The sequence below is a fragment of the Entelurus aequoreus genome, linkage group LG04 (genome assembly GCF_033978785.1).
Source record: "Entelurus aequoreus isolate RoL-2023_Sb linkage group LG04, RoL_Eaeq_v1.1, whole genome shotgun sequence".
Taxonomy (NCBI): Eukaryota; Metazoa; Chordata; class Actinopteri; order Syngnathiformes; family Syngnathidae; genus Entelurus; species Entelurus aequoreus.
The window spans coordinates 39,719,806-39,746,342 of NC_084734.1; the positions used below are offsets into that span (position 1 = coordinate 39,719,806).

General features: G+C 39.6%; 1 protein-coding gene across 1 annotated transcript in view; it reads left to right on the forward strand.

Annotated features, from left to right (window-relative positions):
* Positions 1-14,472: 14,472 nt before the first annotated feature.
* Positions 14,473-26,537, forward strand: part of man1a1 (mannosidase, alpha, class 1A, member 1) — a 249,169-nt gene continuing 237,104 nt past the window's right edge. The window contains exon 1 of the mRNA XM_062044868.1: positions 14,473-15,218. Within this exon, the coding sequence (XP_061900852.1) occupies positions 14,706-15,218 (513 nt within the window). The 5' untranslated portion in view covers positions 14,473-14,705. The remainder of the gene's footprint in view (positions 15,219-26,537) is intronic.

A 26,537-nucleotide genomic window follows, 5' to 3' on the forward strand; every position in this document is an offset into this window, starting at 1 on the left:
GGGATAGAAACATCATTTAACTCCTACGCCTTCCACAGCCAGCAACAGTGCATCCAAGTTCCATTCTCAGGCGCCTGCGGTGATGCAACACCAACAGCAACAGTACTGTATGCTAGGTTAGCTTATTCGCTGAAGAAAAACAAAATGATCAAACTTAAAATTCCCATGTCTGTACTGACTGACAGATAGTTGGCGGAGCTCCTGGTGTCATTTTGAGACGTGCAGTGAAGCCTGGGGAATGTTTTTAGCCCAACTTTACTGTTTTAGATGATTTTTATAACGTATATTTTGTTTAAAGAGTCAGGGGGCACATATTACTGTTAGAACTTCATCCAACTTAATCAAAAGGTCACATTGGTTTTTATTTAAAATATGTAAAGCATTGAGACCTCTGTTTTCAATTCATAAGGCCAGATGAAAACTAAGGTATTTTTTCACAAGAATGTCCATCCAATTATTCCAGACACTCAAAAATATTAACACAAATAAATGTTTTAAATATAGTTTTACATAGAGAAGCCTATCTGAAATATATATATATATATATATATATATATATATATATATATATATATATATATATATATATATATATATATATATATATATATATATATATATATATATATATATATATATATATATATATATATATAATAACGAAATAAACATATAATGACTTTTAACTTTAATGAAGAATCTTGTGAGCGGCTGCACAACATCAAGGCCGCGGTACAGAGACACGCGGCAGGCTTACACACAAACATGTATCCACAAAAAATATATGCCACACACACATACCCCACCCCCCATCCAACTCCCTTGACGCGGATCCCTTAGGTGTGATGGACGGATGAGCAGCGCCTGAAGAGCTGCAGCCTGCCACCGTAGTCCCGACTCCCTCCCCTCGTTGGAAGTCTTGAGATGTATGTTGTAATATGTATATGTGCTTTGCAATGGAGGTTTTTTCCCACTCCAGACTGGGCCCCTTTAGGAGCCCAGTCTACATTGTATTTTTTTACTCATCCTCCCCCAGCGTTTACCTTTTTCCCATCTTTTATGGGGCGCCTTGTGGCGACCCATCAGCGTTCCTGTTGTGTAACCCTGTACACTGTTTGTTTGTCTAATCTTGAACGGGTTTGTGCTGAAAACAAAGTTTTGTTGTACTTGTGCAATGACAATACATACCTACAGACCTTGTCGATGTAGACGGCGATGAGCGGAGAGTGAGGAGTGGAGAGGCCATTCACACTTACCTACGAGTCCTATCTTAAATTCAGTAGTGTTTCACACCTTCTTTATTAAAGTGCTGACACATACAGCTGTTTTGGACCCCATGGTGGCTTATTTTGCAGTTCTACTTAATATAAAAAAAAACGCATACTGGATTTTTTTGTTTGGCCCCTTAATTCCACAGGCAATAGTATAATAAGCATTGTAATGTGCAATGTTTGGCCATTCTTAAACTGAGATGGTTTACAAAAATGTTTGTTGGAAACTAAATCCTTCGAAAAAATAGTGCGTACAACAACCGAGGTCCTACTGTATATTATTGTGCTAGTACAAGTACACTGTATCAGCCGTAGCTATGTCTCTAATATTCTGACCTTCTCTAGACATGGTTTATTGTAACGGTGTGCAAAAAGCTCTGCTAGTCATGTAACTTGTAGCGTCTCATCCAGCCATGACATTCCTCACCAGCTTACTCTCTGCCCCTGCGTCATGTGTCTCCTTCTCAGCCTTCGGCCTCATGCTCGGGTGACTTGCCTTCTCAGTCACTGGGGTGTTAGCCTGTGGTCTGGTACAAATCAACAGGCATGTGATGTGTGGGTGGACAAGCAGTGTCACTTCTTGTATTATTCATGAGTACATATGCTTTGCTCAGTTAATTATTTCCATACTAAAACGATGAAACTTTACACTTATGCACTTCACGTGTGTCCTCAATTTTGCCTCATGCTAGCATGTCTTACAAAGACTTTTGAAAGCAGCCCATAGGTGGCACCACATATGTCAGAAGAGTGAAGTTCTCAGACAGTTAAATAACATCATTGTTCTTGTCTGTAACGCAGAAATAAAACGTGAATGAAAAGTTCTTTACCTCCACCTCAGCTGCTCATTAAGGAGCACGGAGATGAAACGCATCATCAGCAGGTGACAGATGCCTGCCGCCATATTGCGGTCCTCATCAGCAGACGTGGTAGTGTGTAAATGACGACACGCGCTTGTGTGAGAACTCTCTTCCCTTCCGAGGTAAAAATGAAATGTTGGCTGAGACGTGGCGTTGCGATACCAAACCAAGAGTTCGATGTCAACATTTTTGACATGCACAGACATCATTATCCAACAATCCTTTGTGCTGAGATGTTTTATTGTTATAGAGGCTGAAGTAGCTAAAGGCACTTTTAAAGAATCAAATTAAGAAAAAAAATGCTCTCTGTGGGCTCACCCATGACTAGACCTTAATTCTGAAGTCTTTCTATGCTGATGAAGACATTTAACTCTTTGTTGCCGTGCCTTTTCCTTCAACCTGTTTGGAGGGAAAACAAATGTCCACATCCAGCCACTACAAGGCATTTAGTTCATTAATAGTGCAACCTTTCTCATTTGTAGCCACGCCGCCATCGGGGCTGTGCCAGCAATTTTAGGGTTCCAGGTTCGAGCTCCGCTTCCGCCATCCAAGTCACTGCCGTTGTGTCCTTGGGCAATATACTTTACCCACCTGCTCCCAGTGCCACTCACACTGGTTTAAATGCAACTTAGATCAGTGTTTTTCAACCACTGTGACGTGAGATATAGTCATGTGTGCCGTGGGAGATTATCTAATTTTACCTATTTGAGTTAAAAATAGGGCAGCACAGTGGTACAGGGGATAGTGCATGTGCCTCACAATACGAAGGTCCTGAGCTAATTGATTTGTAGATGTCGGAAACAGCAGGAGGCAGCGTGCAGGTAAAAAGGTGTCTAATGCTTAAACCAAAACTTAACAAAAGGTGAGTACCTCTAAGAAAAGGCATTGAAGCTTAGGGAAGGCTATGCAGAACGAAACTAAAACTGAACTGGCTACAAAGTAAACAAAAACAGAATGCTGGACAACAGCAAAGACTGACTGTGGAGCAAACCTGCCTTCCTTAGGTGAAGCCAGGTTTACAGCTATGTTGTTGATTGATTGATTGATTGATTGAAACTTTTATTAGTAGATTGCACAGTACAGTACATATTCCGTACAATTGACCACTAAATGGTAACACCTGAATAAGTTTTTCAACTTGTTTAAGTCGGGGTCCACTTAAATTGATTCATGATACAGATATATACTATCAAATATATACTAACATCATAATACAGTCATCACACAAGATAATCATCAGAGTATATACATTGAATAATTTACATTTTTTACATTATTTACAATCCGAGGTGTGGGATATGGGGGTGGGGGGGTGGGGGGGTGGGGGGGGTTAGGTTTGGTTGGTATCAACACTTCTGTAATCAACAATCAGCATCAACAATTGCATCATCAGAGAAATTGACATTGAAACCGTGTAGGACTGACTTGGTAGGATATGTACAGCAAGTAGTGGACATAGAGAGAGAGATCAGAAAGTATAAGAAAAAGTCTCAGCGGCGTGGCGAAGTTGGTAGAGTGGCCGTGCCAGCAATCGGAGGGTTGCTGGTTACTGGGGTTCAATCCCCACCTTCTACCATCCTAGTCACGTCCGTTGTGTCCTTGGGCAAGACACTTCACCCTTGCTCCTGATGGGTGCTGGTAGCGCCTTGCGTGGCAGCTCCCTCCATCAGTGTGTGAATGTGTGTGTGAATGGGTGAATGTGGAAATACTGTCAAAGCGCTTTGAGTACCTTGAAGGTAGAAAAGCGCTATACAAGTATAACCCATTTATCATTTATTATTTATCATGCACCAGTTGAAAAACAGTGATGATTACTGGCGGCTTATCTCTGTTTGCAGTCCTTTATCATCCCCAGAGTGTGAACAGTTCTTGGACCTCATGGCAAATACATCTCGTTGGAGGGGTAAGGAGCTACCAGACAAGATTGGCACAGTCAAGCTCAAGCAGTCAGTAACTCTTTTAGCGATGCAAGAAAACCTCGTCTGGGGCAAGTTGCCTAACGATACGGCCATGTCACCAGGAAGCACTGTGTTAGTTGAGCCGACCTCATCCAGGTCCATGCCACGTAACATCATGATTGGCCGTGTTGTGACACCTCTGTGGGGTGATAGGTGGGTCCCCATGAAGGTCACCAACCTGTCTGATAGACCAGTTACACTAAGAGGAACTGTAAGCTTGCAGATGTGTCCCCTTGTTTAGCTGTGGAAGATTTTGAACTCCTCCAAGGCTCTTGTCAAATCGACAAAACTGTACCAGGCAAACACCACACACCAATCAGTCCTTCAGATCTCAAACAGAGACTACGAGATGTTGGCCTTGGCAAACTTGACATAGAGCCCTGTCAGACTAGCTACGCAGGAAAGGAAAAGTTAGTGCGGCTGCTCGAGTGTTACAACGATGTCTTCTCCAAGCACGAAATGGACTGGTGAAACGAAGGGCTTTGTCCACCGCATTCGACTTACCGATGACCGGCCATTCCGCCTTCCTTACCGGAGAGTACCCCCCGCTCACTACCACAAGCTACGTCAAGTCTTGACAGAAATGGAGGAGCAAGGGATAATTTGGAAGTCTGTTAGTGACTATGCCTCACCGTTAGTGATGGTATGGAAAAAGGATGGAAACTTGAGGATCTGCACCGATTTCCGCTGGTTGAATGCGAGAACACTCAAGGACGCCCATCCCCTTCCACACCAGTCAGATTGCTTGGCTTCCTTGGGAGGGAATACCAACTTCAGTACCATGGACTTAACGTCCGGCTTCTACAACATCCCCATGGCTGAAGAGGACAAAAAATACACAGCCTTTACAACACCGCTAGGCCTGCATGAGTATAACAGGATGCCGCAAGGACTGTGCAATAGTCCGGCCTCTTTCATGCGCATGATGCTGTGTATATTTGGGGATCTGAATTTCAGTAGCCTGTTATGTTACTTAGATGACTTGCTCGTATTTGAAAGCGACTGAAGAGGAGGCCCTACAGAGACTGGAGGTCGTATTCCAGCGCCTGCGAGACCACAACCTGAAGTTAAGTCCCAAAAAATGTCACCTGTTGCGATCATCCGTCAAGTTTCTGGGTCACATCGTAGATGGAAGTGGAGTGGCCGTGGACCCTGCGAAGGTGGAAATCATATCCAGTATGTCAAGGTCTGATCTCATGGAAGATGACGGATGTACACCTTCAGTGCAAAGGATCAAATCCTTTTTGGGCATGGTGTTTTTCTACCAGCATTTCATCCCCAACTGCTCTTCCATTGCCAAGTCACTCTTTGCTCTAACTGCTGGTCAAAAGAGAAGAGGAAAGAAAAAGTAAACGGGAAGGCAGGAACATTCAGGAAACTCAAACCTGATGACTGGACTCCAGAGTGTGACGTCGCCTTTGTCAGTCTTAAAGAGAGTTTGCTGGACTGTGTGGTCCTTGCACATCCTGACTTCTCACGTCCCATGATTCTGTCGACTGATGCTCCCTTGGACGGGCTTGGTGCAGTATTGTCACAAGTACCGGCTGGTGAAAGTAAAGCGCGGCCCATAGCATTTGCAAGTAAGACCCTAAGCAGTTCTCAGAAAAATTATCCAGCTCATCGGCTCGAGTTTTTGGCGCTGAAGTGGAGTGTGTGTGACAAATTCAGCCATTGGCTGAGGGATAATTCCTTCACAGTATGGACCGACAACAATCCACTCACATACATAATGACTAAGCCCAAACTAGACGCCTGCGAACAGCGATGGGTTGCAAAGCTTGCTCCATATACATTCAGTCTGAAGCACATTGCAGGAACCAAGAACAAAGTGGCTGACGCTCTCAGCAGGGACCCGTTTGCTAAGACCATTGGGAATAGACTTGTCTCAGAGTCCTACAGCAATCTGCTTGCCGAATCTGATGGATTTGGAGAACATGGAGTTCAGGATGTCTTCCGTTTAAAAGTCCAGTGTCACCAGATAAAGAGGAAAAAACAAGGTGCAACTCAATCCCGTTGTCCCCCATCTCTGGATGGCGACATTGTGAAGGCTGTTCTTGATTCTCACGACCACTGGGGTGCAGCTACAGAGTCCAGAGCGACAGAACTGGTTCAGTCCATTCAGAACCTTGTTTTACCGGGACACGACCTGCTACCTGTCTTTTCCGTGGAAGAGCTCCGGAAAAGTCAAGAACTTGACCTAGGCATCTCTAGAGTCATGCCATTTATCAATCGGCAGAGGAGGCCCTCAAGGCGAGAGAAGGACGGTCTGGACACGAGTGCTCTAGTCCTTTTCAGACAGTGGGAGAGGCTTAAAGTTATTGATGGGGTGCTCTACAGAGTTGCCAAAGATTCCATTAGCAAACAGAAGAGGCATCAGTTTGTGTTGCCTAAGAGCCTGATAGAAAAGGCCTTGTGCGGTGTGCATGACTTGGCTGGACATCAAGGGCAGGCAAGAACAATTCACCTGGCAAGACAACGCTTCTTTTGGCCTAGAATGGAGTATCAAATTAAAGATTATGTCAAGTGTTGTCAGAGGTGCATCTTGGCCAAGACACCAGATCCTTCCGCCAGAGCTCCACTTAAGAGTATCAGGACCTCGGCTCCAATGGAACTAGTGTGCTTGGATTTCTGGAGTGCAGAGGATAGCAAGCAGCGTTCAGTGGACGTTCTTGTCCTGACGGACCACTTCACAAAGTTGGCCCATGCCTTTCCCTGTGCAAACCAACAGGCGAAGCAGGTTGCCAAAAAGTTATGGGATAACGTCTTCTGTGTATACGGGTTTCCAAGGCGCATCCACACAGATCAAGGTGCCAACTTTGAGAGTGAGCTTATTGCAGAGCTGCTTAAACTATCAGGAGTCTCCAAGTCGCACACTACAGCCTACCACCCCATGGGGAACGGAGGGACTGAGAGATTTAACAGGACTCTTGGGAATATGCTGCGTTCGTTGTCGCTGAAAGAGAAGGCCAAGTGGCCCCAGCAAATCCAGACCCTGACATTTGCATATAATGCAACGGTGCATGAAACAACTGGATACGCGCCTTTTCATCTCATGTTTGGGCGGGTTCCGAGGCTCCCCGTTGATGTGATGTTCAAACGGGTCCTACATGACCCGGTGGTCGTTGACTATAACAGCTATGTAACATCTCTTATGTCTTACCTCCATGAAGCAGCCGGCATCGCTCAAAGGCATGCTATCAAAGAACAAGACAAGCAAGCCAGAGGTTACAATCGGAAGGTCAAGGGGACTTACTTGAATGTGGGAGACCGAGTACTCCTCGCCAACAAAGGCGAGAAGGGAAAGAAGAAACTTGCAGACAAGTGGGAACCAACAGTCTATACTGTCATGGACAGCAACCCGCAGACTCATGTCTACAAGTTGGAAGATGACAAAGGAAAAACGAAGGTGGTACATCGCAACCTTATCCTGGACATCAGCTTCCTGCCCATAGAGTCTGCTGATGGAGACATGTCAGGAACTGAGGACAGTCTTGATTATTCAGAGGATGAGTGTCAAATGGAGGATCTCATCGACTCTTTGGAGGGGGAGAGTTTGGAGGATAGGATGAGTGCATGGGTATTGAGCGGGGCTGAAGAATCCGCCAGTCACCAACCCTGTGATGGAATGTCTATGGATGCAGCCCAGTCTGATATGGGGCAAGACTCTTCTGATACAGAGATAGACCGGTCTGTGGCACCAGATACAGTATCGGTGATTGATGCAAGCAGTATCCAGTCATTTCAACCAGTCACAGTGCCAGCAGTTGACAAAGCAGACACAGTGCCGGGGGTTGCCACAGGCCATGTCCCAACTGTTATCCCTGACACAATGTTACCAGTTGGGGTACGGGGTCGAGTAAGCCAGGCATCCACACAAGAAGGCGGTGTGTTTAGAACACGTGCTGGCAGGGTTGTTAAGAGGGTCAGACGCCTAGTAGAGACAATGGCTCAGACGCCGATTATCATGGGGGGTTCTTAAACTCATTTGGTTGGTAATCAAAGTGTCTTCTTGCCCTATTCTGTTCTAAAGGGTTGTCTTATGGTTTTCATTTTTTTCCTGGGATATTGTGTCTATTGTATTGTTTTTATTTTGTTTTTCACTTTGCCTCTGTAAGATGGTACTCAGTGTGTATCCTTGCAGGTGTGGCTTAAGAGTAAAGTGGGCCGGGTAGTTTGGTGTACACGGCACCAGGCGATTCTGGGAGGGACTAGGGCTTGCACAACCCTTTGATTTCTCTAAACCTGTTTGTCAAGTAGCTCTCAAGCTGAATGTGAAGATTAGATCTTAATGTAAACCCGTGTGTATGGCCCCGTGTTACTGGTCATGTCCAGTCAGCTGCTCAGGATTTTGGTGTAATTCAGGAGGGGTGAATGTAGCAGGTATATAATATATATGTTATGCATTCCACCAAAATTCCCTCACGTTTTATTTGATTGCTCTATTGTATTCATTGCCACTTTTATTTTGTAATTTTTTCAGCAAATAGTTCGTTTTGGGAGCATTTGTCATTTTATTTTGAAGTCCTACCTTCTTCCGGTAGTGACGTTGTCTTCCTCACTTGCTGTTGAGACATGCCGTGAGGAGGTGAGTGTTTTTCTCTGCTCTCGTGTTTTAAAGAGAATGTAACTGTGAAACGAGGTTATAAGTTACTCTTGTGCTGCTAATGTTGCTGACATGTTCATGTACACTTGTTTTGCTCAGAGTTTGAGTGTGTTAGCAAACGTTTTGCTAGTGTACTGTTCGGTAGCACTTCTCACTCACACACAGTGGCTGCGGCACTTCATTGAAGTTTTCCCTCCATTTTAGACTGGTGTGCTGCAGACTCGTGTGCTAATGCTGCTGCATTATTTCCTGTGTATTTCATACAGGTATGTTTCTTTTGCTCCCAAAACTTTATTCTATTTGTCTGTACTGTTTTAATTTATTGTTTATTTTCCTATTGTATACAATATTTGACTGTGGTGTATTAATTTTCAGTGAATTAGTAATTGTGATGTATAGGTTTTGTGACATTTGTGAATGTTTTATATAGCATTTCTGGTCATTTAAACTCACTTGCTGTTGAGACATGCCGTGAGGAGACTGGTGTGCTGCAGACTCGTGTGCTAATGCTGCTGCATTATTTCCTGTGTATTTCATACAGCAATAAATACGCCACCTGTTTCGGCTAAAGGCAACCACCGAGTCCCCTCGTCTTCAAAGCAACACCAGCAATACACAACGCAGACTCGATCCGGCTACATATGTATATATATATATATATATATATATATATATATATATATATATATATATATATATATATATATATATATATATATATATATATATATATATATATATATATATATGTGTGTGTGTGTGTGTGTGTGTGTGTGTGTGTGTGTGTGTGTGTGTTTTGATTGATTGATTTGATTGATTGAGACTTTTATTAGTAGATTGCACAGTACAGTACTTATTCCGTACAATTGACCACTAAATGGTAAAACCCGAATAAGTTTTTCAACTTGTTTAAGTCGGGGTCCACTTAAATAGTATACAGGCCTTGAATTTTTACTTTTTAAGGTCAAGGCAAGTGTTGCCTTAAAAGAGTGCTCATATTTTAGGGCACCAAGGCAAGTTGGAAGAGCACCAAGGCAAACATTATTTTCTTTCGAGGCAGGTGCACCAAAGCATGCATATGTAAGCATGCATATATATACACACGCACACACATACATATAAACTGTTTTTTTTTATTCATTATTAATATCAACTTGTCAGCTTTTTGTCATTACATGATGCCTTTATCTCTATTTTTACATTTTGATAGAAGGTTTTTTTTATTATTATTTATTTTTTAAGTTATGTACATTTATATGTAGATAATGTATCGGGATAGATCCATTAAGAGTTTCAGCAGAAATATGTCGTATAGGAATTAACCATACACAATAACACATAACAAAATGCTGTGTCACATGAATGGTCTTTAAAGTAATACCTTTGTGACATAAAAAAAACACAAGTAATGTAAAAAAACCCATGGTGTTTACTTTTTAAAATCAATATTAAACTCAAAGCAGTTTGGCTAATGAAAATGAAATCTAATAAACAAGCTTTGTTTATACTTTATAAACAAGTTGTGACAACGTTCACCACACATCACCTGCTGCATGTTTCCTCACCTCATTAACTCTCAGTCACAGCTGATGGACGCTGTATTGAGAAAATAAAAGCAACATGAAATAATTATCTCCTTCGCTGTATACTTTTAGGGTGGAGACAAGTGCGTCTGTCTCCAATATTGTCCACACCTGTCTCCATCTAAACGCAGCAGTGCGCTCTTAAACACACGCTGGGAAGCGAGAGAAAATTACGATAAACCAAGCGCTTAGGGGAAATCTCCGGAGCCAAGTCTGTGCAGTTAGTCAGCTATGATTATCAAACCAAACGACGCTAGTGTGCATGCACCTGACTTCTTGTTGCCAAAAATGCATTAATAAATGACAGATGCAAAGCAAAAGCCATTTATCAACAACACCCAGAAACGCAGCCGGCTTCGCTGGGCCCGAGCTCATCTAAGATGGACTGATGCAAAGTGGAAAAGTGTTCTGTGGTCTGACGAGTCCACATTTCAAAATGTTTTTGGAAACTGTGGACGTAGTGTCCTCCGGAACAAAGAGGAAAAGAACCATCCGGATTGTTATAGGCGCAAAGTTCAAAAGCCGGCATCTGTGATGGTATGGGGGTGTATTAGTGCCCAAAGCATGGGTAACTTACACATCTGTGAAGGCACCATTAATGCTGAAAGGTACATACAGGTTTTGTAGCAACATACAGTATGTTGCCATCCAAGCAATGTTATCATGCTTATTTCAGCAAGACGATGCCAAGCCACGTGTTACAACAGTGTGGCTTCATAGTAAAAGACTGGCCTACTTGTAGTTCAGACCTGTCTCCCATTGAAAATGTGTGGCACATTATGAAGCCCAAAATACCACAACTGAGAACCCCGACTGTTGAACAACTTAAGCTGTACATCAAGCAAGAATGGGAAATAATTCCACCTGAAAAGCTTCAAAACAGTTTCCTCAGTTCCCAAACGTTTACTGAGTGTTGTTAAAAGGAAAGGCCATGTAACACAGTGGTTAAAAATGCCCCTGTGCCTACTTTTTTGCAATGTGTTGCTGCCACTAAATTCTAAGTTCATGATTAATTGCAAAAAAAATTAACTTTCTCATTTCGAACATTAAATATCTTGTCTTTACAGTGTATTCAGTTGAATGTAAGTTGAAAAGAATTTGCAAATCATTGTATTCTGTTTTTATTTATGAATTAAACAACGTGCCAATGGGTAGCACGGTGGCACAGGGGTACGTGTGCCTCACAATACGAAGGTCCTGGGTTCGACCCTGGGCTTTTCTGTGTGGAGTTTGCATGTTCTCCCCCTGACTGCGTGGGTTCCCTCCGGGTACTCCGACTTCTTCCCACCTCCAAAGACATGCACCAGGGGATAGGTTGATTGGCAACACTAAATTGGCCGAATAGTGTGTGAAAGTTGTCTGTCTATCTGTGTTGGCCCTGTGATGAGGTGGCGACTTGTCAAGGGTGTACACCACCTTCCGCCCATGTGCAGCTGAGATAGGCTCCAGCATCCCCCGCAACCCCAAACAAGGGACACGCGGTAGAAAATGGATGGATGGACAATGTGCCAACTTCACTGGTTTTGGGTTTTGTACATATTACATATTGTTATGAACGTGTCTGTTACTAGACTTGCAGTGTGTATGTAAAATGTTGATGGTGGGTTTTCAAGTTGTTTTAGAGGGTTTTGAAGGCTACAACAGTGGCTCCCATTACCTGCATCTTCCAAGTGTTTTTTTTATTATCTGTAATATCCTAATAAAAAAAGACATGTCAAATCAAATCAAATCAAATCAAATCAAGTTTTATTTGTAAAGCGCTTTTCATACATAAAAGAAATGCAACGCAAAGTGCTTTACAAAGTTAAAAACAATACCCCGCTGACCAATATTCCCGATTATCACATACGTACGCACAGATACAGATACCAAACACCAGGGGCGTCACTAGCTTTTAAGGACAGGGGGGGCTTAGCCCCCAGGAGATCCACGGGATGCGAGCGAACGTAGCGCAAGAGCACACAACTTCACAAACAGCTAACAAAGACTTAGAAATTAATCATTGTTATTATTATTATTTCAGTCGGTTTATTTTCAATCTGTGTTCAGTACAACAACAAACATGGGTTTGCACAGTGACATTTTGTTTACAGGATCAACAAGAAACAATTACTTGCATGATCCTTCAAGATGCACTGAAACACAATGAAAGTCATGGCATTAGCCTCTATGTTATTCATTCACAACATAGAGGCTAATGCCACGACTTTAGCTCACAATACAATAATTGTTTGTTCCCAAATATTTTGAAGTTGCACAGATTACATTTTGGGCACATATGTGACTAAACTGGTTGTAAATTCAAGCCCTGGAAATATTACTTAATTACTTGAATTAAAGTAATATCTGGATCGGGATAATTTGGCTTGTATATAATATATTTATATAAATATATTATGGCAATCCGTTAAGGAAATTAAATATATATGGAAGTCTGAATAGAGATGAGAAACGTTTATATATACTGTAAATAAGAAAGACTTAGAGTCCGTCTGCTGATCTGAAAAAGAGCCAAAGCTGTCAAAGAGCTGAGGGACCATCTTCAAAGTGCAGTGCTGAAACAAATAATGTAAACAATAAAATGTAACTTCCAGGGCTTGACATTAATGTAGTCCCGTCGTCCCGGGGGCGGTAAAAAAAATGCACGGGACAAAATTAAATGCTCCCCGGGACGATGGCTTTTAACCATTTTTTTCCTTTTTCTTTTTATGTATTTATTCATTCTACATTTTATATTAAATGTCTTGGTTTTTCCACCCTCTGAAAATTCTATGAAATGTTTAACAAGCCATCCTATAAAAATACAACAGCTATTAATGCAACAATACAATAAAACAAATATATTTAATGATGTTTTTTTCATTATTTTAACAATAGGCTAATGTATTTTACTTTATATAGATTCTACAAGAAACAAAAAACTTAAAAACTAAATTATTTACAATTGTAGACACAAGGTTCTTGTTCTGCAGTGCTGTGTGCTAATGTGCTTCTTACACCTGCAGGACAGCAAGCAAGGTCGCAAAAAAAAATGCGGACTGGATTTTGAGTGATGTGGGCATTTTCTATATGAACAAGTGAAATGGATTGGATACCGACGCACTAAAGGGGCTCTCTACCTTAGGCTATGAAGTGAGGGGAAACTGAGTGAATAATGACAGGTTATATGATTATTTATTTAAACTCATATTCGGGCCACTTTATAATGAATATGTCCGCACGTATTTGTAAAAAAAAAAAAAAAAAAAGATTTTTTTTAATTATTTTTTTTTAACACCAAATTATTTAGGGGGGCTTAAGAACATTTTAGGGGGGCTTGAGCCCCCCTAAAATAGGCCTAACAACGCCTATGCGGCAAACACACCCACATATGCAACTATATGGACCAATGATTGCATGGCTGAGTACAGAGGAGACATGTGAGTAACACTATCACAGGAGCCATCTGCACCAGGAGGTCATCAGACCATGGCCACCAGGACGCTGACACAAAAGCGCCCCCACAAGCACGGCCGATAACCCCTGAGGCAGATGGCTCATCTGAGGAACGTTGGAAAATAAAAATAATAAAACTTGTAAATTAGTAAGACGCATGTGTGGAGATAAAGAATAAAATACAAGACTAATGAAAAAATAAAAATAAATCAATTACAAAATAAATAAATAAATATATATATATATATATATATATATATATATATATATATATATATATATATATATATATATATATATATATATATATATATATATATATATATATATATATATATATATATACAGTAAATAAATAAATATAACTTAATAAAATCTTGCATAACTAACAGGATTAAAAGTAAAATACAAATGACTTTAATAAAACAATTGATATCAGGTAAAAGCCAAATCAAAAAGTTGGGTCTTAAGCCTGCTCTTAAAAACATGAATGTTCTCCGCAGCCCTGAGGTGTTCTTGTCTCTCATGTAAGTGAACGATGGGCAAAATTTCCAGCAAAAAGTGCAGTTCCCTTTTAATCATGCAATATGCACGGTTTAACAACGCAATTCATTTTGATTGTATATGCTGCTCCTTAATTTATATTTATGTATGTACGTGCATACATGAAGCCGCGCCCCCTCCCTGCTTTACTTCCTCACTGATCGAAAGATGATTGGCTGGTTTGTGCTGTCAGTCACTGTCTGGCCCTGCCCTTTCTCATGCTTGCTCTGTTCAGCGTTGTCGGGCTTGTCGCCTCCAGTATGGACGACACACTTCAGCCGCTCCTTCTCAACTTTAAGTCGGCTCTTTTTGTAGCCTTCTCCCTCTTGTATGATCCGCGGGTGGACGTCTGAGCGGATTACGCCCGAGTCGAATTTGCCGTGATTTGAATTTCAGCCCAGAAAAGGTTTTTTTTTAAAAATTTTTTTAGTGTTTGTGGGAAGAAGAGCAACATGCCTGTCCCAACTCTGTTGCCTTTCGCCGCCACTCCGAGTCGGAAGTCCGCCAGCCAGACTTCCTTCAGGCTGACGGAAAAATTCATCCTGCTTCTGGTCTTCAGCGGTTTTATCACGCTGTGTTTCGGAGCTATCTTCTTCCTGCCGGACTCCTCCAAGCTGCTCAGCGGAGTTTTCTTCCATTCGTCCGCGGTGGAGACCAACACTCGCACGGGTCTGGACGGCGTCGGTGAGCTCGGCGTGCCGGGAAGCGAGGAGAAGGTCTTGGCCAAGATCAAGAAGGACCACGAAAAAGCCCTGCTGGAGGCCAAAGATACTCTTCAGAAACGTCCCGATGAAATCAAACAGGACATTTTGAAGGAGAAGGAGAAAGTTGCCAAGGAGAGTTTGGGTCAAGGTGGGAAGACGACCAATGATTTACCTTACATCGAGTACCGGCGGCCCCCGGGGGCCACTGGACACGAACCCCTGGACCCTGCCACAAAGGACAAACGGGGGAAAATCAAGCAGGTAAGACAGCGTCAACGTACTTCAAGCCGAACGTCATGCTCGAGTCCAGTGTTTTTCAACCACTGTGCCGCGGCACACTAGTGTGCCGTGAGATACAGTCTCGTATGCAGTGGGAGATTATCTAATTGCACCTATTTGGGCAAAACAGTGTTTTGCAAACCACTAACTATAGTCTGCAAATGATGTGTTGTTGTTGAGTGTCGGTGCTGTCTCGAACTCGGCAGAGTAACCGTGTAATAGTCTTTCATATCAGTAGGTGGCAGCCGGTAGCTAATTGCTTTGTAGATGTCGGGAACAGCGGGAGGCAGAGTGAAGGTAAAAAAGTGTCTAATGCTTAAACCAAAAATAAACAAAAGGTGAGTGCCCCTAAGAAAAGGCATTGAGTTTAGTTGAGTTTGAGTTTATTTCAAACAAGCATGCATACAACATGATACATCACAATTTCCAGTTTCTCTATTCAACATGTTCGAAAAGGAGTAGGAAGAAGCAGAGCTTATTTAATCCTACCCCTTTTCCTTTACATAGCAGTTGCTAAAACTTTTGTTTACTTCCTGTTCTCAATTTATTCACAATATACTCCATAAGTAATAACAATAAAAATAAATAAATAAATAACACTTGGTGAAGTAAGTTACATTTCATATGGTGAGATGAGTAAGATTATCTTCAAAATAGATGGATGGATGAGATAAAATCAGAATGTTTATCATGGGTCTTCTTCTTTGTACTTTGTAAACACTTTAAGTTTGAAGAGTTTCTTGAAGTGGATCATATGAGTACATTGTTTGATTTCTTTGCTTAATCCATTCCATAATTTAATTCCACATACTGATATACTGAAGGTCTTAAGTGTTGTACAAACCCCGTTTCCATATGAGTTGGGAAATTGTGTTGAATGTAAATGTAAACGGAATACAATGATTTGTAAATCCTTTTCAACCCATATTCAATTGAATGCACTACAAAGACAAGATATTTGATTTTTAAACTCGTAAATTTGATTTTTTTTTTCAAATAATAATTAACTTAGAATTTCATGGCTGCAACACGTGCCAAAGTAGTTGGGAAAGGGCATGTTCACCACTGTGTTACATGGCCTTTCCTTTTAACAACACTCAGTAAACGTTTGGGAACTGAGAAGACACATTTTTTTAAGCTTCTCAGGTGGAATTCTTTCCCATTCTTGCTTGATGTACAGCTTATGTTGTTCAACAGTCCGGGGGTCTCCGTTGTGGTATTTTAGGCTTCATAATGTGCCACACATTTTCAATGGGAGACAGGTCTGGACTACAGGCAGGCCAGTCTAGTACCCACATTCTTTTACTATGAAGCCACATTGATGTAACACGGGGCTTGGCATTGTCTTGCTGAAATAAGCAGGGGCGTCCACGGTAACGTTGCTTAGATGGCAACATATGTTGCTCCAAAACCTGTATGTACCTTTCAGCATTAATGGCGCCTTCACAGATGTGTAAGTTACCCATGTCTTGGGCAGTAATACACCCCCATACCATCACAGATGCTGGCTTTTCAACTTTGCGCCTACAACAATCCGGATGGTTCTTTTCCTCTTTGGTCCGGAGGACACAACGTCCACAGTTTCCAAAAACAATTTGAAATGTGGACTCGTCAGACCTGAGCCCATGTGGTGATATCCTTTACACACCGATGTCGCTTGTTGATGCAGTACAGTCTGAGGAATCGAAGGTCACGGGCTTAGCTGCTTACGTGCAGTGATTTCTCCAGATTCTCTCTGGATTCTCTGTCACAATTTTCTAAAATAATTGAAAAAATATTTGTAAAAAAATTAGATAGTTTTTTTGAAAAGAACATGCTGTTGAGTGAGAGCCAGTATGGATTCCGGACCAATAGATCCACTGCTTCAGCTGTAATGAATATAATTGAGGATATAGCAACAGCAACTGATAATAAGAAATACACTATAGGGGTATTTATCGATCTTAAAAAAGCATTTGATACTATAGATCATTCTATATTATTGTCCAAGTTGTATTCATTTGGTGTGAGAGGAGTAGTTTTAGACTGGCTAAGAAGTTATTTAGATAATAGACAAGAGTTTGTGGATTTTATGGGTAATACATCTGAACAAATGAGGATTGAATGTGGAATTCCACAAGGTTCGGTTTTGGGACCAAAATTGTTTATTTTATATATTAATGATATATGTGAGGTATCAAAGTTATTGAAATTTGTATTATTTGCGGACGACACCAACTTTTATAGTTCGGGACACGACTTAAAAGCATTATCAAAAATTATTGAACAGGAAATGATTAAACTTAAGAGATGGTTTGATGCCAATAAATTATCATTCAATGTAGAAAAAACTAAGTTAATGATTTTTTGTAAGAGGAAAAGGGAGGAAACGATCAAATTGTCAATAGATGTAATTGATATTGAAAGGGTTTCTGAACTTAGATTTTTAGGAGTGACACTGGATGACGGTCTGACATGGAAATCTCATATTGCACATGTACGGAAAAAGATGTCTAAGAGTATTTTTATATTAAATAAGGTAAAATATGTGTTAGATTATAGAGCAATGCGCATATTGTATTGTGCACTTATATTGCCATATATCAGCTACTGTGTGGAAGTGTGGGGGAACACATATAAGAGTAACATAAAGGCATTGTATCAACTACAGAAAAGAGCTATAAGGATTATTCATAAAGTAGATTACTTAGAACACACTAACATATTATTCATTAATTCAGGTTTATTGAAATTACAGGAGCTAGTAAAGTTACAGACATTATGTGTCATGTTTAAGGCTAAAAGCAAAACATTACCAGCAAATTTACAAAAAATGTTTGTCATCACTTCTGAGAATGAAGAGCATAGAAGAAAAGGTAATTTCCAACATCAGTATTCAAGGACAACTTTAAAACAAATGTGTATATCAGTGGTGGGGGTTAAACTATGGAATTCTCTTTACAATGAGATAAAAGATTGTAAAAATATATTCCAATTGAAAAAAATATATAAAGACAGAACAATAAAATCATATGGACAGCCATAAGTGTTTACATTTTGCTTTATATTTATTAATTTACTTGTTTTTTGCCTGGTTTTGTATTTGTTTTGTATCATCCCGTGAGGTGTATATTACTTCTTTTGTTTTTTTGTTCGGTTTGTACTTCATGAAGTTTTGCACTTGTGTTTTTTTTGTTTTGTTTTGTTTTCGTTATATTTGGATGTAATTTGTTGGTTCACATATCATTAAGTAAGACTATGTATTATGTGAAGGGGGCAGGAAAATATAAGATTTTTCTTCATCCTGCTCCTTCTCAGGCATTGGTGTGTAACGGTGTAACTGAATAATTGTGTTATAATTGTCTATCAAAGATGCACATCAATGAAGGAGATAAATAAAAATGAATGAATGAATGATTGAATGAATGAATATTACGGACTGTAGATGGTGAAATCCCTAAATTCCTTGCAATAGCTGGTTGAGAAAGGTTTTTCTTAAACTGTTCAACAATTTGCTCACGCATTTGTTGACAAAGTGGTGACCCTCGCCCCATCCTTGTTTGTGAATGACTGAGCATTTCATGGAATCTACTTTTATACCCAATCATGGCACCCACCTGTTCCCAATTTGCCTGTTCACCTGTGGGATGTTCCAAATAAGTGTTTGATGAGCATTCCTCAACTTTATCAGTATTTATTGCCACCTTTCCCAACTTCTTTGTCACGTGTTGCTGGCATCAAATTCTAAAGTTAATGATTATTTGCACAAAAAAAAAAAGTTTATCAGTTTGAACATCAAATATGTTGTCTTTGTAGCATATTCAACTGAATATGAGTTGAAAATTATTTGCAAATCATTGTATTCCGTTTATATTTACATCTAACATAATTTCCCAACTCATATGGAAACGGGGTTTGTACATGCGTACAAATGTTTTAAATTAAAATTTTCTCTAAGATTATATTTCTCCTCTTTTGTTGAGAAGAATTGTTGTATATTCTTGGGTAGGAGATTATAGTTTGCTCTGTGTATAATTTTAGCTTTTTGCAAATTCAATGTGTCGTTGAATTTCAGTATTTTTGATTCAATAAATAAGGGGTTTGTATGTTCTCTATATCCAACATTATGTATTATTCTAACTGATCTTTTTTGTAACACCGTTAATGAATGAAGTGTACTTTTGTAGTTATTTCCCCATATTTCTACACAATAACTCAGATATGGTAACACTAGCGAGCAGTAGAGAATATGGAGTGAGTTTTGGTCTAGAACATGTTTTGCTTTTTTATTATTGTATTGTTTCTTGCTACTTTGTGTTGTATGTTTTGTGTTGTATATGAAGCTTAGGGAAGGCTATGCAGAACGAAACTGAAACTGAACTCGCTACAAAGTAAACAAAAACAGAATGCTGGACGACAGCAAAAACTTACTGTGGAGCAAAGACGGCGTTCACAATGTACATCCTAACATGACATGACAATCAACAATGTCCCCACAAAGAAGGATAAAAACAACTGAAATATTCTTGATTGCTAAAACAAAGTAGATGCGGGAAATATCGCTTAAAGGAAGACATGAAACTGCTACAGGGAAATACCAAAAAAAGACAAAAAGCCACCAAAATAGGAGCGCAAGACAAGAACTAAAACACTAGACACAGGAAAACAGCAAAAAACTCAAAATAAGTCACGAGCTATATTGATGCATGGATGGTTATGTTTAATGTCATATCCAACAATTGCGACAATTACTTTTTATTGTCAACTGAGTTTCGTTTTTTAATGATTTCTGCTGGTGGTGTGCCTCTGGATTTTTTCAACGCAAAAAATGTGCCTTGGCTCAAAAAAGGTTGAAATACACTTTGCTAGACTATGGCAAATGAAGTGTGCATTTATTTCTTTATTCCAATTTTTACTAAGTATTGACTGTTTTATGCAAGCTACTAATACACATGTATTGTTTGATTCGACAGACACATCAAACCCCCAAAACCAGCGTAGAACAGAACTAGACCAGTCATAAGCGCCGATCCTACGTGGGATTGATGGCAACTTTCAATCTTTAAAATCATTTTTGAAAAATCAATATTGTTGTAGTTCATTTTGTGGCGAGTTTGGTCTGTTTTACAAAATGATAAAGATATAAATCATATGGGATATTAACTTCGCTGAACGTCTATTTTTTTTTTAATACACACACACACACACACACACACACACACACACACACACATACACACACCGAGCACCCACTGGCAGAAATGTAGATCGGCCCCTAAGAGACCAGTGACGGGCTGTCAGGGGAGGCAAGTGAGGCAGTGCCTCGCCTTGTCACCAGATGGCTTAACCATAAGATGTTCAAAAACAAAGTAATAGAATAAAATAAGTTTTTATATTCCTCTTTTGGTCTATGCTTTCTATGTGATGTTGGTGTGATTCCTGTATATTTTGATAATTTTCATGGTCAAAATCGCGGAAATTCTGTGTTTTCCGATGAAAATAACGAGGCAGACGAGAAGTGAGGCAGCCACAGGAAGTGCCTCCACGGCTACACACAAAGTGTATTGAGCGTGTGCGTGCGAGGGGACACAATTCAATGCTTTAAGCAGTACTCTGACTCGCCACAAGCTAGCAGACACATGTCTCTCCAGCGGAAGCCAGCCTTTTTTTTATTTTTTTAACTATTTATAACAAACATGGCATGTTTATTAGAGTAAGCCATCGTTTGTGGGTGTTTTTTGTCAGATGCAAAAATATTGTTTTATTGCTTGGAATTAAATTGAATTAAATGAATGTGTCTGCCAATATGGAGGATTATATACTATGTCCAAGATTAAACACTTCTCTCAACTGGACTTTAAGACAAAATGAATGTGATCATACAAAGTACGTTTTCATGGAGGATAGCTATTGCTGCTTCAGATACAAATACAAAAAGGTAAGATACATTCACAATACTTGATTTATTTTGTTAAAAGCAAATGGGACCAAAAATTATTTACTTTATCAAATACTTTTTGGACCCATTTATCATATCATAATATCATTATGATAACATTTCTATGAAAGCGAATTACTCCCTTCTTTTTCCTGTTACTCTAATGTGCAACCTAAATCAACAATGATTAGAGCTGCACATATGAATTTAAGTAAATAAAAGAAGAAAAAAACTCCAAAAGTATCTATGCCTCACCGAACCAGACCCATTCTTAATGGACCACCTGTTGTGTGGAGTCATATCCGCCCCACACATACCTGTACAACTGTATACAGGAAGACAATTAAACATGCCATTCAACCCGATTTAAAATGGATTACATTGACACAGCTTGTGGCTGAGCTGTGTCAGAAATCCACATAAAACATTTGAAAATGCCATCGATACCTTTCACGCTGACTGTTGGACCTGAGATATTAAATGTGTTCCATTCTTAGCCAGATTCGCTTGTGCTTCTTTCGCGACACCTCCATTTAATTATCAGCCTCAGGGGAAGGACAGAATTTTATCAAGTTCATCTTCCTGTGTGTCATGTTTCATGGTGAAACCTGTGCTGAGATGGTTTAGTTGTTTTAGACATGTGTTTACATGTTGGATTAAGGAACATCTCGTGGGTACTTTTGCATAATTCTATATGTTTAAAAAGGAGCAAGTAAAAATGTGTTATTTAATCACCCTCTTCTCCATGCGCATTGCTGATAATTCATTAACATCACACACATGACACAAATGTTCTGTTTCTTTTCATTTGCATTTTGTTCACATTGCGTTTAAAAGAAAGGAAGGTGTTAAAATGAATAATTCAATTTACAAGCTTATTAATTATTTCTGTGACTTGGCTCTGTGGCTCTTAACTCAAAACACTTGTATCTCAAATCATCATATCCCACTGAAATTAATTAGAATAATTTATTGATGCTTGCCCACACCAAAACGGCTCAAGTTATAACATGTAACATTCTATTTAAAAAAACAACCCACAACAACATTCTAGACAAGAAATATTGTTGTAAAACCAATACAATAGAATGTTGTACTAACAACTACAGTAGTTTTATGAAGTAATGTCATTATAATGTACAGCATTTACCTTGGAAAGTGGGCTTTATACGGTATCTCCTTTCAACAGCTTCTCCATAGTTTCATGGATAAATGTCCACTGTTTATTTTAACATACGTGGCTGGCATTAGGCTCCTTATGCTTAAGTATGGTGCAGACAGTGATGCGCTCAAATTGCTTCGGCATATTGGCGACACGCTCGGTCATGTTTTTTGATAATTTATTTTTTTGATTTAATGAATATCATCCACTTTTTTTTTTCAGCACTGTCCTTCACACACACTCTCTTCATTCCCATGGTTGGAAAAAAAAGTTATGCCAATCTCTAGATATAAACTAACGAGGATCTTACAAGGTTCGCTGTGCCATTGCTACACCAACTGGATGCTTGTAACTCAAATTTTTGCTTGCAACTTAAAGCACAGCAATTAGCCGAGAGACAGCTTTTCTCTTAAAACGTTCCTAATTTGGGGTAATATTCAATTTAGGAACCACTGTATCATTAAGGAAGTAGGAATTTAATAAATGACAATGTATGCTTGTACAGTGTTAATAAAAAATAAATAATAAAAAAGGTTAAAATAACTACTTTTTAAAAAATGTTGCCTATCATTCATGATCCCTGTGTAAGACAATCAAACCTTTTCTTTTTTATGCATTTTAACTCATAAATAAACGCAAGCGAATGTCAGCTAACAAGAGAGGAAACAGGATTCATCAAGTCCTTGCGTCCATTGTGTCTATTGCGCCCATAAAGCCCTCTAAAAACCATCCAAAAAACGCCAACAATACTCCAGTTACATGTAGTGACCTGAATATTAACCAAGTATTAGGGATGTTGTTATTATAAGCCCTAACATTAAGGGACTACTTTTAGCGGTGCATTGATCAGATAGAGAGGTAACTGGCATATACAGCTATTGAAGTACTGAGCCAGTTAGCTGCTGCATTGCCTCTGAGTTGGTAAAAGCTAATTCTGGATCATAAATCATGCATCTTACCTTATGCTTCCGGTTGATCAAAGTTGTTCAGTGGCCAAATTTTCAGTGCATCACGAGTCTGAAGTGTGTATATAATTAGCTATATATATATCCACTCATACAATTTACTTCAATTTGTTTTCATGTAAAATACCCTGGTTTTTAAGGTGTAATTTTTAAGTTGTGGCAGCTTTCATATTGCCGTGGCCCTACGCCACGATCAAGTACATGTAGGGGAAACCCTGCCTCTGAGTTGGTAAAAGTTAATTCTAGATTATAAATCATGCATCTCACCTGTATAGTAGGTTGTTGCAAAAAACAAAGAAGTTGGTTAACTTTGACATTCAACTTAGACCCGGGATGGCGAGAAAGACTTGAAAAGACGCTCGTTTATGAACACTTTTTTTTTAACCTGCGTGAAGATTATGATTATTTCTTAATCAAAACAGGAATATATACATATCCCATTAGTCTGCATCCTAGTGAGAGACAACATTGTACACTAAGTGATTGTTTCTTTATGATGACAGTTTGTACAAACCCCGTTTCCATATGAGTTGGGAAATTGTGTTAGATGTAAATATAAACGGAATACAATGATTTGCAAATCCTTTTCAACCCATATTCAATTGAATGCACTACAAAGACATGATATATGATGTTCAAACTCATAAACGTTTTTTTTTTTTGCAAATAATAATTTGCTTAGAATTTCATGGCTGCAACACGTGCCAAAGTAGTTGGGAAAGGGCATGTTCACCACTGTGTTACATGGCCTTTCCTTTTAACAACACTCAGTAAACGTTTGGGAACTGAGGAGACACATTTTTTAAGCTTCTCAGGTGGAATTCTTTCCCATTCTTGCTTGATGTACAGTTTAAGTTGTTCAACAGTCCAGGGGTCTCCGTTGTGGTATTTTAGGCTTCATTATGCGCCACACATTTTCAATGGGAGACAGGTCTGGACTACAGGCAGGCCAGTCTAGTACCCACACTCTTTTACTATGAAGCCACGTTTATGTAACACGTGGCTTGTCATTGTCTTGCTGAAATAAGCAGGGGCGTCCATGGTAACGTTGCTTGGATGGCAACATATGTTGCTCCAAAACCTGTATGTACCTTTCAGCATTAATGGCGCCTTCACAGATGTATAAGTTACCCATGTCTTGGGCACTAATACACCCCCATACCATCACAGATGCTGGCTTTTCAACTTTGTGCCTATAACAATCCGGATGGATCTGTTCCTCTTTGGTCCGGAGGACACGACATCCAGGGTTTCCAAAAACAATTTTAAATGTGGACTCGTCAGACCAGAGAACACTTTTCCACTTTGTATCAGTCCATCTTAGATGAGCTCAGGCCCAGCGAAGCCGACGGCGTTTCTGGGTGTTGTTGATAAACGGTTTTCGCCTTGCATAGGAAAGTTTTAACTTGCACTTACAGATGTAGCGACCAACTGTAGTTACTGACAGTGGGTTTCCGAAGTGTTCCTGAGCCCATGTGGTGATATCCTTTACACACCGATGTCGCTTGTTGATGCAGTACAGCCTGAGGGATCGAAGGTCACAGGCTTAGCTGCTTACGTGCAGTGATTTCTCCAGATTATCTGAACCCTTTGATGATATTACGGACCGTAGATGGTGAAATACCTAAATTCCTTGCAATAGCTGGTTGAGAAAGGTTTTTCTTAAACTGTTCAACAATTTGCTCACGCATTTGTTGACAAAGTGGTGACCCTCTCCCATCCTTGTTTGTGAATGACTGAGCATTTCATGGAATCTACTTTTATACCCAATCATGGCACCCACCTGTTCCCAATTTGCCTGTTCACCTGTTGGATGTTCCAAATAAGTGTTTGATGAGCATTCCTCAACTTTATCAGTATTTATTGCCACCTTTCCCAACTTCTTTGTCACGTGTTGCTGGCATCAAATTCTAAAGTTAATGATTATTTGCAAAAAAAAAAAGTTTATCAGTTTGAACATCAAATATGTTGTCTTTGTAGCATATTCAACTGAATATGGGTTGAAAATGATTAGCAAATCATTGTATTCCGTTTATATTTACATCTAACACAATTTCCCAACTCATATGGAAACGGGGTTTGTATTTCTTGTGAGCAATAGTGCTACTTGTTGGATCTGCTCATCAGTCAGCTTTTACAACTTGTAGCTCATCCTCCATTCAGGCTCAAAAATATAAGGTTCTGGATCATCATTTGTCTTTGGCTCACATGAAGTCTGCCATGATTAGTAGTAGTTGTTGTTGATGGAAATAGCGAACGTTGTAATGCGTCTGTGAAATTAATGTGCTGCTGTATGCTTAAAATGACAAAAATACATGAATATTACATATTATGAATGTCTTTATTACATGTATACTTACAGCATGTATACAGTATGAAACGTTAATGAAGGTTTTTAGAGGGCTATATATGCAGAATAGCGTGAATCCCATTACCTCCATTGTTAGCTGATTTTTCTTGGCATTTATTTAAAAATTTAAATGCATATAAAAAAGAAAAATGTGTGCTTGTCTCACATAGGGATTGTGAATAATAGATGAAATTCCAAAAAAGTGCAGTTCCCCTTTAAGACAGTGGTGACAGCAAACATTTCTGTAATTGTAGTGTCGATCCATGTTGAACAAAACTGTCAAATAGTCCGAAATGTTCGGAGCGGCACAGAGACCTTTTTAAGTGAAGACCACAACGGAGGTGACGAGAAAAAAAACCCCTCCTGAGTGGCAAAAACACATGCGGCTTGTGCAAAAAAATGTTTTGCTAACCAATATGATGTTTTTGATGTGCTATATAAAGGCATTTGTATCTGTATCTATTTCATGTTCATTGTTAGATTTGTGTGTGTGTGTTTGCATGTATGTGTGTGTATGCGTTCCCTATGGTGTTTGATTGCAGTCAGTGTTGGTGTGTGTATCTGTGCACAGTACACCTGTGATGAAATCCTGTGAAAAGTACAAAAGGTGGTTTCAGTTGACAACTCCACAGGGACACATGGGAGCACAATAGGTCGTCCTTTGCACCGCGCAAGCCTGGACACATTTCCATACAGTGGAAGCATTGAGGTTGACCTCTGAATTGATCAATTTTAACCTCAGGAAATAATGGAAATGTAATTAATCAATTTCATGGTTAAACTGTCTCTTTCTGGAATCTTTGTCAGCCATAGAGGCAATGGTTTAATACTGTTTAAGCATTTGTTAGTACAAAAATAAGTCAGGACAATAGTCAAAGTTGAGCTCTGGTTTAAACTTTTTTGTGTA